Below are 13,111 nucleotides of genomic sequence, written 5' to 3' on the forward strand. Positions count from 1 at the left end.
GATTACAAGTATGCACCACCACGCCCAATTATAATGCATTTTTAAAAAGTCATTTCAACTTGACAAGTCAAATGACTTAAAAGTTGGCTTACTGTTTCTCTTCTGTTGCTGTAAAGATGAATGTGCGGGCTGCCAGTGTGAATACAAACAGTTCCTTGGTGTACTTTAAACATTCCCCCTTACACATCTCCCTCTTGGGGAACAGCATCCAGTTACATAGGTCATTGGTACTATATCCCAGAAAATGTTGGTCTGAGGGAAGTCTGAGGGAGTGGGACATGTCTGAGCTCCTTGGCTTTCTGTATGCTCAATGGCTCACTTTGAAAGACAGAAGGAAGGGCACTGAGTACCCCTTTCCCATACCTGACAGGCACATGTATGCATATGTGTCTATCAAGTAATTCAAGAATATGTATGCATATTTCTGAATCAACACGCAGTGTATATATAGTTGGTTACATATCAGGCTGGAACTTTTAAGATAAATATAAGCTTTAAATCTCTTTTTTGACTTTCCTTTAATAACACATGGAAAAAAGCAAACAAGCTCTTATTTCAAGATGTAAAATCAAGACTGCTTTTCCATTTCTCCAGCTCCTAATAAGCACCAAGAAGCAATCTGTACCAATTCTCCACCTACTCCTTGGCATCCCCGATTCCTCCAGCAGTTATTGCGAAGGTGGCTTCATTTTCAGGCATCTCAGGGCTACAGAATACAAGGGAACAGAAGTTTATAAAAAGCTCTGTTTCTATAAATACTGTGCACATGTCACAGTCGTCACGTTCCCATCAGTCTGAGTCTCCAGAGACACTGCAGTGCTGCCACAGCTAAATGTGGACTACAGAACTTACCTAGCAGTGTTATCAACCCTCGCAAACATTTGTTAAACAACTCTATATAAAGTTTTGAATGTCAAGAAAAATTAGCCCCAAACTTGGAAACAGGCAAATCGGGATAAACTGGGTGTTCCTCCAGGGTAGTTTGAGGCCTGCGGTGCAGATCCTGTGTGGCTTGTCTGACTCTTTAGGGGTATACCTTTCTACAGGCTCTGCTAACACAGTGGGGGGTTGTAAAAGGCTTTGAAATAAACTAGGAAAGTCCTGAGCACCTGCAATGGAACGATGGTTGTCTAGCACATCCTTCAGTTACCTAGTTCTGTAAGGGCTCTATGCATTCTGAGTTGTCATTAACTGCAAGTAGTGCAATTCTACCTGTTCATAGAAATGCAAATTGTGAAAGTGGAATACCATTGACTACTGAACTATAGATATTGACCCATTTTTGATCAATTTGATTCATTTCTGCATTCCCTATTTGACTAACACATGTGTGGTACTTTGAGTTTTCTTTTGATTTAGTTATAAGACTTTAAGGTCTTTGACATGGGCTAGTGAGAAGGCTCAGCAGTAGAGGCACTTACTAATAAGTCTAAGGACCTGAGTTTGATCCCTAGGGCTCACACAGTGGGACAGTTGACTCCTGCAAGGCCTCTAACCCTGACATGCATACTGTGGCATATGCATGTCCAAGCACTTGTATGCTTGTGTGCATGTGCTTGCACACACACACTCAAATGCACTAAATCAATGTGTTATGGAGAAAGAAAAATAGAGCTGAGTAAGGGAGATTAGGTGTGTGGGCACTGGGTGATCAGTTGTTAAACAGGTAACTTTTTTCTTTTCATTTGTATGTAGTGCTGGAAAACTACTGGTGGGAGGAAAAAAAAACTAGTGCTGGAAACAGACCTCAGAGTCTTGAATGTGCTAGACAAGTCTCTCACCTAGCTATGCCCTTAGTCCTTTTGTTGTTTTTTATCTATCTATCTATCTATCTATCTATCTATCTATCTATCTATCTATCTATCTATTTATTTATGAGACAGGGTCTCTCTATGCACTCCTGGCTGTCCTGGTACTCTATGTAACTCAGGCTGGCCTTCTACCTCTGCCTCTTGAGTGCTGGGATTAATTACTTTTTTTTTTTAAAAGAGATGATCTCATTATGTAGCTTAGGCTGGCATTGAACTCCTCATCCTTTTGCCTCCCCTTTACCCAGCTGGAAAGGTAACAGTTTTGCGTGTGTGTGTGTGTGTGTGTGTGTGTGTGTGTGTGTGTGTGTGTGTGTGTGCTTGCTTGCTAGCTATATATATGATATGTAGAAACTAGAGGTTGACATTAGGCATCTGTCTCCACCTCACTTCTTTTAATTTATTTATCTTTATTTTATGTGCATTGGTGTTTTGCCATGGGTGTTGGGTCCCCTGGAACTGGAGTTACAGACTGTTGTGAGCTGCCATGTGGGTGCTGGGAATTACACTCAGGTCCTTTGAAGAGCAGTCAGTGCTATAACCATTGAGCCATCTCTCCAGCCCCTCCACCTCATTTTTTAAGACAGGGTCTTTCCTAAATCTAGAGCACTCTATTTCAGCTACACTTGCTCAGCAAGCCCCCAGAATCCTCTTGTTCCTCCAGTGCTGAGATTACAGATACATACCACCACACCCAGCTCTTAGGTGAGTACTACTGAGGCTTCTCCAAACTTAGGTCCTCATGATTGTGTAGCAAGCACTTTACACACTGAATTATCTCCCCATCCTGGAGAAGGTAACATTTGATCAAAGACTTGAAGTAGATGAGAGAGATGATTAGGCAAAGGGCTATGTGGGAGGGTTTTTCCAGGCAGAGGAAACAAATGGGAAAAGACTCTAAGGTAGCAGCATGCCTGACAGTGCCTTCACTGGAGGATCACAAGTTTAAGACCAGCTGGGCTACAGAACAAGATCTTGCTTTAAAAAAGAGGGAGGGGGATGGGTGGGTAAGATCAGTTGGTAGAGTTCTTGCCTCATATTGCTTGAAGCCCTGGCTTCAGTCCCCAGCATTTCGTGAAAGCAGGTGTGGTGGTTCATGTCTGTAATTTCAGCACGCAGGAAGAGAAGGGAGGAAGGTCAGAAGCTCAAGGTCATCTTTGGCTATATAGAGTTTGAGGACAGCCTGAGCTATATGAAACCCTGTCTCAAAAACAAAAATGTGTGAGGTGGAAGCACAGGGGCAAGGGGAGGATCAAGGAATGAGTGTAGGGTCATTCATGGGACTGGAGAGCTGGCTCAGAGGGTCAGGGCACTTGCTGCTTACAGAGGAGCCGGTTCAGTTCCCAGCACCATGAACACCCACCCACATAGCAGCTCACAACGGACTATAACTCCAGTTTCTAGAACTCTGATGCCCTCTTTTGGTCTCCATCAGAACCAGGGACGCACATGCACATACATACATTCAGGCAATCATACACCTACAATAAAAATAAAAAATTAAAAAGCTGTTCATGGAGTGCTGTGTAAATGGCTATAGAAACTTGGGCTTGGTTCTAAGTTATGGGAAGCCTGGTGGGCCCTTTGTCAAGGCAGCAAGTGCTCCCAACTGCTGAGCTACCTCTTCGACCCCTGGTTTTGATAGCTTAAGCTCTGATCTAGTTCCGCTGTTTTGATATAAGATGTACATTTGTTTGTTTGTTTACAACAGGGTCACACTCTCTGGCCCAAGCTTACCTACCTGGAATTCACTATGTAGCCTGGGCTGGCCGAACAATTGCAGTAATCCTCCTGTCTCAGCTGAGATTACAATTATGAGCCACCACACCTGACTTGAACCTAGTCTATGGAAACTTGACATTACTAGCCTTGCTGACAACTTACTGTTCTGATTCCTTACTGAATTTGCAAGGCTGAAACAACCTCCTAGGCCAGTAAGAATGGCTGGAGCTGTTTACCTTAAAGATCTGTAGGAGGACTAAATGAGACATGCAAATGACTGAACAGGTAGCTTAAGTTCATCCGTTAATTCAATGAATAGTCATTGAGTGTCTACCCGTGTCAAGTCCCAGCTCATTGCTGGGAGATTAGTGAACTATAGTTAGTCCCTGTTGTGAGGGAGATGTAGAGCAAACAGTCAGTAAGAATGAACAAAGTGTTTGGATGTTAGCTGGGTGTGGTATGCAGACCTTTATCCCAGCACTAGGGAGGCAGAGTCAGGTGGATCTCTATGAGTTTGAGGCCAGCCTGGTCCACAAAGCCAGCTCCAGGCCAACTAAGGAATACATAGTGAGCTTCTCTTAAAAAACCCACAAGGTGGTGGGTATTTGGGTGGGGCTAGAGACATGGCTTAGTGGTTAAGAACACTCTTCCAGAGGACAGGGGTTGGATTCCCAGCCCCCACATGGTGGCTGACAACTGTCCATCTGATTCAAGCCCCAGGGGATCCAATGACCTCTTCTGGTCTCTGAGGGCACTAGACACACATGAGACACACAGACATACATGCAGGCAAAATACCCATACACATAAAAAAATATTTTATTTTATAAAAAAAAAGTGTTTGGGTTTTTGGCATAGCACTCTAGCCAAGAAATAGACAAAGAAGTTCCAGTAATGAGACAGGATCATCTATTGTAATTCAACAAAGAACATTTGTAGCCAATTTCTAGAAATGACTGAAGTTATTTATATAGGATGCCTTCTACAGGAACAGAAGAGAAGAAGCATCTTGCAGATGTGGGAACTAATCTTAACTCAACACCAAGACATTCTACCTGCTGTGGTCCACACTGAATCCAGACTAAAGCTCATCTCTCTTTGGGAACTACTCTTCCCTCCCTAGAAGAGTTACCACAAGTCTTTGCTTTGTTGTTTGGGGTTGACTAATATTAGTCACAGATACTGTATTACCTGTTATGTCTCAGACAAGCAAATAGTGTGTAACTGTCTAGATGGGATGACACATTATACAGTTCATTACACATGGAAGGGATGTAAGTGCCACGAGAACAGAGCCTTGTCTTTTCTCTCTCTGAGGTATATGCTTCTGCATGTAAGTATGCACAGCTGTCTGTGCACGTGTGGAAGCCAGAGGAGGATGTTGAATGTTCTCCTTTATTGCCTTCTATCTTATTTTTGAGACAGTCTCTCACTGAACCTGACGTTCGATATTTCAGCTAAGCTGGCTAGCCGGTGAGCTTCTGAAATCCACTTGTTGTTGCCCTCTACCTGCAGCTGCCCCACTGCCCAATGCTGGGGTTACAGGCTCTGCCTGGCTTCAGAGTGATGGGGATTTGAACTCAGGCCCTACTGCTTTCACATTAAGTGTCCTTCCCCACTGAGCTATCTCCCTTCCCTAGACTTACCATTTTATTTTGTTTACTGCTTTATCCCAAGAACCCAGCATTGCTGATAGGCAGTAAGTTTTCCTGTAAATTTGTTACATTTATAATTCTTTTTTTGTTGTTGTTGTTTTGTTTTGTTTTGAGACTGGGTCTCTCTATGTAGCTGTCCTGGAGTTCATAGCAACCTGCCTGCCTCAGCCTCTTAAGTGCTGGGATTGGAGGTGTGTGCCACCATGCCCTATAATGCCTGGATATTTATAATTCTTAGTCAAGCAAGAGAAGTCCCAAGCCCTTCATATGTTTAGAAATTAGCTGAAGTTGGACTATAGAAGCATTTCAGGATGTTAGATAAAATCTAGTATTCCTCAGGAACTTGTGAAATGGGGTTTCCATCCCCAAAAGGAATCTCTGCCCCCCCACTCTCCTACTTATAATCACTAGAACCTAACATCTTAGTCTTCAACTGAAGTAAATGTGACATCATTGCTTGTTTCACTATATGCTCTGAATGTCAGAGACTGATAAACGTGACTATAGACTAGATCCCTAGTACATAGTGCACAGGTGGTACTTCCTGATCAGTGACATAATATTTAAGAAGGAAACTCAGAACAAATAGTATCTGCCAGGAAGTAAGTATAGTCTCTTAGGGGTAGCAATTCTATTTAAAAGCACATGCACAGGATCTGAAGAAGAATAAAAAATATATACCTGTCATAAATCTTGGCAATCCTCAGTTCTCCTCTTCCCTTTCGCAAGCTTATTCTTGTTGTTGAAGCATGAGCCAGAATGTGTCCGCCAATGGGTTTTTTGGGATCTGCCTGGAAGCTGAATCAACAAAACATTTCTTCAGGTTTCATTTGGATTTGCAATGGTATTTGCAAAGAAGAGGCAGTCTCTATGAGTGAAATGGCAGGGATTCTTTTGTGTGTGTGTGTGTGTGTGTGTGTGTGTGTGTGTGTGTGTGTGTGTGTGTGTGTGTAAGGATTTCAGAGGTCAACCTTAGGTCTGCCTTAGGAGCCATCTACCTTATATTTGAGACAGGCTCTCTCTGGAACCTGGTGGGTTTGCTGATTAGGCTATACTGGCTGTCCAGTGAGCCTGAGATTGGCCTGTCTCCACCTTCCAGCACTGAGATTACAAATCTTCGTCACTATGACCGGCTTTTATGTGGGCCTTGGGGATTAAATTAAGGTCCTCACGTTTGCATAGCAGATACTTTACACCTGAGCTATCTCCCTAATCTGTATCCTAAAACAGAGAGGGAGCTACTATCTCATTGCCATCCAGTTTAGACTTCTGAGGGTCCCTGATAAACAGTTCTTTTTTGGTGTTTCTATTTTTGTTTTTTTGAGATTAGGTTTTGTAGCTGAGATTAGTCTCTAACTCATAATCCTCCTGCCTTAGTCACTTCAATAATATGACTACTGCTCTGCACTACCATACCAGCTTTTAGTTCATGTTCTGTTTGAATTTTTAAAGATAAATTACTAAAAATAAAATCAATTACTATTGAGGTCTGGGCTAGAACAGTTGCCTAGAATGTTTGAGGCCTTGGGTTTAAGCCCTAGCACTCAAAAAAACCTTTAAGTATTGAGAAAGCACAAAAAAGGGCTAGGGATATAGGGATATAGGTAGAGTGCTTGCCTGGTATGCCCAAGGTCCTGGGTTCAACCCTCTGAGAGAGAGAGAGAGAGACAGAGACAGACAGAGACAGAGACACAGAGAGACAGAGACAGAGAGAATTAAACATTCATTTATCTTAGTATAATGGTTGAGGTTAAAAATTCTCCTTATATAGTTGAATGGTCATGGCACACACCTTTAATCCCAGCACTTGGGAGGCAGAGGCAGGGAGATCTCTGCGAATTAGAGGCCAGCCTGGTCTACAGAGTGGGATCCAAGATACTACACAGAGAAACCCTGTCTCAAACAAACAAACAAACAAATAAATAAAATACTGGACTTGCTTATTCATTAGCTCATTTATCAAAAAGTTATTTTAAAATTTTTTTGGGGGGGGTGGTTTTCAAGATGGGGTTTCTCATCTGTAAACACACAAAAAAGTAAGCTCTTAACTATGTCTAGTCATAGTGATTCAAAAATCATATTATGACAGAAAAGAAGTTAAAAATACTATTGATATTCATCTTGAGAGATACTTGGGGACTAGCATTTCCATTACTAAGAAGTGGAAATTTCTTTAAAAAAAAGGAAATTTAATTATTTTATAATTATATGTATATGGGTATGTGTACATGGGTGTAGTTGTCCATGTAGGCAAGAGGCATCAGAGTCCCTGGAGCTGGAGTTACATGTAGTTGTGAGCCACATGAAGTGTGTGCTGGGATCTTAAGCCAGATCCTCTGCAAAAGCAGTATGTGTTTTAGCCCCCCATATTTCTATTCCTGAAAGTTTCTTAATAACCCTAATGGCAGTGCTTCAAAAAGATCCTAGTCACAAAAGAACTCAACAAAGTACCACCAAATTGAATTCAAAGCATTGAAAGGAGTATATGTCTTGATCATGTAAAATTGACTCCTGGAGTGCAATGATGGTTCAATAAAGCAATCAACAATACATTATATTAATAGGATGAAGGAAAAACTAAATATGATTATCAACTGGTTAAAAAAACAACAGATTCAATAGTCGCCAGCAAAGGAAAGTATACCTAAACAGATATTTGATTAGAATAAACCATGACACAGCAGAATTGCTTAACTCTGGGCGAACATAGTTTCAAGTCAATGAAAATCGTGCTTGTTCCATGACAGTGTTCAGGGTTTTGGGTTCTCTAAGCCTGAGTCGTGGTGTACTGGGGATGTGGCTGACTGGTGTAAGAGTAAACATGTAGCCTACAGGTTGGTAAGAAAGAAACTCTCTGAAGATAAAACTGCTAAGACTACATAGTTCTAGGGCTAGACTAGAGCGGCCTATCTAGGATGGTATGAAATTGCTTAAGATTCAGTAGTAGATGCCAGGCGGTGGTGAACGCCTTTAATCCCAGCACTCGGGAGACAGAAGCAGGCAGATCTCTGAGTTCAAGGCCAGCCAGGTCTACAGAGCAAGTTCCAGGACAGCCAGGGCTACACAGAGAAACCCTGTTTTGAAAAACAGAAACAAATAAACAAAAAGATTCATTAGTAGGTCATAGGAACAAGAACATGTTCTTTAGCTAATTAATCTATTTATTTATTTATTGTGTTTATATGTGTATACCACAGGCAGTTGTGAGCTGATGTGGGTGCCAAGAATGGAACCCAGGTCTCCTAGAAGAGCAGGAAGTACTTCTAACTGCTGAGCTATCTTTCCAGCTCCACAAGGACAGTTTTGGGTGAAACTCTATGAAGAAAGCAGTGGCCAGAGGCTGGCTGCTCTATCAGGAAGCTGAAGCGATAACATAGGGAGGCAAAAAAAAAAAAAAAAAAAAAAAAAAAGCCATCACAGTTGGATGACCTAGCTCTATAGTGTTTGAGATCAATGCGACATTTTAAAAAATTAATTAATTTTTATATGTACATTGGGTTTTGCCTGCATGTATGTCTGTGTGAGGTGCCATATCACCTGGAACTGGAGTTACAGACAGTTGTCAACTGTCATGTGGTGCTGGGAATTGAACCTAGGTTCTTTGAAAGAGCAGCCAGAGTGGCCAGTGCTCTTAACTGTCGAGCTATCTCTCCAGCCCCAATGTCACATTTTTTAGAAGAGTACCTCTGAACTTTCTAGGTCACATGACCGGTGGATGGTACTTCATGGTCTCACAGGAATCCTATGCTGTACAGAGATGGTTCAGAAGGGCTGATGGCATTCTTAACTGAGCTATGAGCACTGAACCTACAACAGTGATTTATGCTTCTTTCTAGACTATATTTATCCGGGTGGTGTGTCCTGGGCAGGCCTGTAACCTCTGCAAAGAGCGGGTGGAGACGAGACAGGAGGCTTGCTGGCTTCCATCCTAACTAAGTAAAAGAAGCCCAGGTCCAGGGAGAGACACTGCCTCAAAGAAATATGCAGAGAGTGATAGAGGACACCCTCTACTGGCCTCTGCACATTCACAAGCACGTACACACGCACACACGTACATACACTCACAAAGATACACACAAATAAAAAAAGTTTTGTTTTTTTTAAAGACAGGATTTCTCTATGTGGCTCTAGCTGTCCTGGAACTTACTCTGTAGATCAGGTTGGCCTCAAACTCAGAGATCTGCCTGCCTTTGCCTCCCAAGTGCTAGGATTAAAGGTGTGCACCACTACCACCCAGCTAACTTTTCTTCTTTTAAAGATTTGTTTTGCCGGGCGGTGGTGGCGCATGCCTTTAATCCCAGCACTTGGGAGGCAGAGCCAGGCGGATCTCTGTGAGTTCGAGGCCAGCCTGGGCTACCAAGTGAGTTCCAGGAGAGGCGCAAAGCTACACAGAGAAACCCTGTCTCGAAAAAACAAAACAAAACAAAACAAAACAAAAAAAAAAGATTTGTTTTAGTGTGTATGTGTGTGAGCTCATATTGTAAACTGTAAATTGTTTAAATTATTTACTATAGTAATGGAAACCTAACATAACTACTTACAAACTTAACTAGAGTTGTACTCATTTTCTCCTCCTTCATTCAAATTTCTTTTTTCTTGTTCAAGCAGGTCCTCTCATGCCTCTATGCCTTCGCACATAATTTTACCTCTGAAATGAAAGCCCCTTTCCTTACTGGGTTTACTCAAGCAGTTCTCACTCATACCTCAGGTGCCTCCTATTAGGACCCTGCAGCTCTGTTGTCTCCTGCCATGGTGTATATTTTTTTATTAAAGCATTCTGGCCTGGGGTGTAGCTCAAGGACAGAGCACGTGCCCAGGATGTACAAAGCACCCCTAGCATCACCAAGGGAAGGAGAAAGAATCTTCACTGTTATTTGAAACAGTCCCTATTCATCTAATGTCTAGACAAGTGTGTGTCACATGAAGGAAGGCCTTTCATGAACACTGAGAAGATACTTGGGTTCTCCCTGGTCTAGGTCTTCCTGGATACAGGCTTGTAACATCTCTTCAAAGAAACTATACATTACATGCTCAACTATGTTCATAGCAGCACTATTTGTAATAGCCAGAACCTGGAAACAACCTAGATGCCCATCAACTGAAGAATGGATTAAGAAAATGTGGTACATATGCACAATGGAGTACTACTCAGCAGAGAAAAACAATGACAGCATGAAATTTGCAGGCAAATGGATGGAACTAGAAAATATCATCCTGGGTGAGGTAACCCAGACTCAGAAGGACAAACATGATGGTATGTACTCACTCATAAGTGGATTCTAGATATAAAGCAAAGGACAATCAGACTGCAACCCACAGCTCCAGGGAGGCTACATAGCAGGGGGGACCCTAGGATGACTGTGGCATATAATAAGTTTTGGCTTTACTCAATTACTGGGCAAGCCTCAACGAAACATTTCACTATCACTATTAGGATAAGAATTTATACTGTATGAAGCTGATAATAGATAAATAAATAAATAAATAAATAAATAAATAAATAAGAAAAAAAAGAGAAAGAAACTATACATTAAGGACCGTTTGAAAGAGTTTCTAACAGAGAGACAAATATAAAGCTGGGCATAGTGGCACACACCTTTAATCCCATCACTCTAGAGTTCAAAGCCAGCCTGCCCTACATAGGGAGTTCCAGGCTAGCCAGGGTTAAATAGTGAAACCCTGTCTCAAAGATAAAATAAAATTTAAAAAGAAAGGCAAATATAAAAGAGACAGTTTTCCAGCTCCCAGCTGAAGTAATCCCCCTGCTGGCTGTTCTGGAAACCTGTCCACAAGCAACACAGTGGAGTTTCTAGGTAAATAGCCAAGATTTTCTTCTTAGCAAATTACTGTTTGCTGTTACTGATGTGATCCCCTGCACACCAGGGAGAAGAAGTGCTATTGCCTGTCCTTGATGACTTCAGATGAGCTATATGGAGAAATTTCTACAGGTGTTTCAAAAGGGCTGTGAAAACATATAAGAATGATATTATAGCTATAAAAAAGTTATCAAAATGATTCAAACGTTGAGACTGTATTTAATCAAAATAGATTACGAAATAACACCAGCTTTAACTTTGAATTTCAAGCCAATTTAAATTTTGTTTGCCTTGTCAACAATTCTATGCACATTGTATATGGAATTTGTAGCCCTTAACATTTTTTATGAAGGTCACCAACACTTTGACAATTTATTTATTTATTTATTTATTTATTTATTTATTTATTTATTTATTTATTTATTTATTTATTTTTTGCTTTTTTGAGACAGGGTTTCTCTGTGTAGCTTTGCGCCTTTCCTGGAACTCACTTGGTAGCCCAGGCTGGCCTCGAACTCACAGAGATCCGCCTGGCTCTGCCTCCCGAGTGCTGGGATTAAAGGCGTGCGCCACCACCGCCTGGCCACTTTGACAATTTAATAAAAGATACAGAATCCCATCCATCAAAAGGAACACATATACACACATATATAAAATCTTTATGTAAGTTTAGGAGTGCCATTGAACCTCCCTTCTGACATACACAAATATGAATAATAATAACCAAGATTTACTGATTCTTCACTGTATCGAAGACATTAAGTCATCTATACTTCACTTTGCTTGGATTTCATATTTATTAATAATTTGGATTAAAAATTGGATTCTGCTAGAGGTCTATGTATAGGGAGATTACACTCACTGGTCATATGAACTTCAAATGTATTTACATTTCTCTTATCAGACTAGTTTTCTGTCTTTTTGTGGAGTCTTGAGCTAGCTTTATTTAAGTTTCCCTTGAAAGAAGAATTTTCTGACCCAATCACATTTCCGCTTAAAGGATGAACCCTGAACAGTGGTCATTTCACCAGATTAATAAGTGTATCCCTGCAAAGTCTCCGGGGTGGCAACATGCTAGTTTTCCCTCTGGAAGATACAGCCCTGATGTGTTGTGTGGTTTATGAACTTTAGAATTAGACTTGAGTTCAAAGTCTGGTTTGTCAGCTCTGTGACCTCAGGAAAACTGTTGAACCATTCTGTTTCTGACTCTTCATGGGAAATAATAATGGTACCAACTGGTAGGACAATTTTAAGAATAAGATGAAATAATTCAGGTAAAGTGTTAGCCTAGTGACTACAGCTATTATTTATCTGCTTTCCTAATCTTGACTCAAACATTTACTACCTATTTACCCAGTTTCTTTCATAGCAAAATGGGGGGTAGGGTGGACTCCTGACCTTTTAGGACTGTTGTGAGGACTCAAGATCCTAATAATAACTTATTGGGAGCCACTGTGTACTAGGAAACCATGGCTGATCATTGATACATATTAGCTCTACCCAGACAGCAAACTTATCACATAAGATATCATCATTAAACGACAGTTATTATTTAATTAAACAGTTCAATTTAAACAATCATTTTTCAATGAAACATAATCCAAGAAATTTTTCTTAGTATCTGTATTTCCTGACTCCTGCAGCAGTCACAGTCTTGAGGTGACGTACAAGAAGGTGGCATAGCACCCCGCATTCTTCCAGAGGGCTTTAATTTACATCTATTTCTGACCAAGCTAACAGCATCAGAAAGCCTCCCACATCCCTCCTATAGCCTTTTACATTTTCTTCTCTTCTCTTTTCCTTTTTTCTTGGGAGAATGAGGGAGCAGGTGGGGGTAGATACTAGGAATAAGGAGGAACTAAAGGAGATTTTCCCACTTTGGTTGAACAGGACATAGCATTTTCTATCATTCTGATTCCAACTCCAAATTAGCAGAGGTCATGAAGAACAGTTCTGAGATGAAATGGGATAGGATGGGAGAAAACAGTATGACTAAGAAGCATCAACTTCTTTTCTTTCTTGTAGTTTTGTTGTGGTGGTGGTGGTGGTGGTAGTGGTTATGAGGACTGATCCCAGAACTTTGTGCATGCTAGGTGTGCTGACTATTTTT

The 13,111-nt window shown here is 41.2% G+C and overlaps 1 protein-coding gene across 2 annotated transcripts in view; it reads right to left on the reverse strand.

The window, feature by feature from the left end:
* Positions 1-460: 460 nt before the first annotated feature.
* The window catches only part of Dmc1 (DNA meiotic recombinase 1), a 42,112-nt gene continuing 29,461 nt past the window's right edge, over positions 461-13,111 (reverse strand). For both annotated transcript variants that reach the window (XM_052747474.1, XM_052747475.1), the window contains 2 exons: positions 5,867-5,983; positions 461-706 (listed from right to left, as the gene is read on the reverse strand). In XM_052747474.1, coding sequence (XP_052603434.1) covers positions 637-706; positions 5,867-5,983 — 187 coding nt within the window. In that variant the 3' untranslated portion in view covers positions 461-636. The remainder of the gene's footprint in view (positions 707-5,866; positions 5,984-13,111) is intronic.

Source organism: Peromyscus californicus, unplaced genomic scaffold (genome assembly GCF_007827085.1).
Source record: "Peromyscus californicus insignis strain IS unplaced genomic scaffold, ASM782708v3 Scaffold_20__1_contigs__length_68692818, whole genome shotgun sequence".
Taxonomy (NCBI): Eukaryota; Metazoa; Chordata; class Mammalia; order Rodentia; family Cricetidae; genus Peromyscus; species Peromyscus californicus.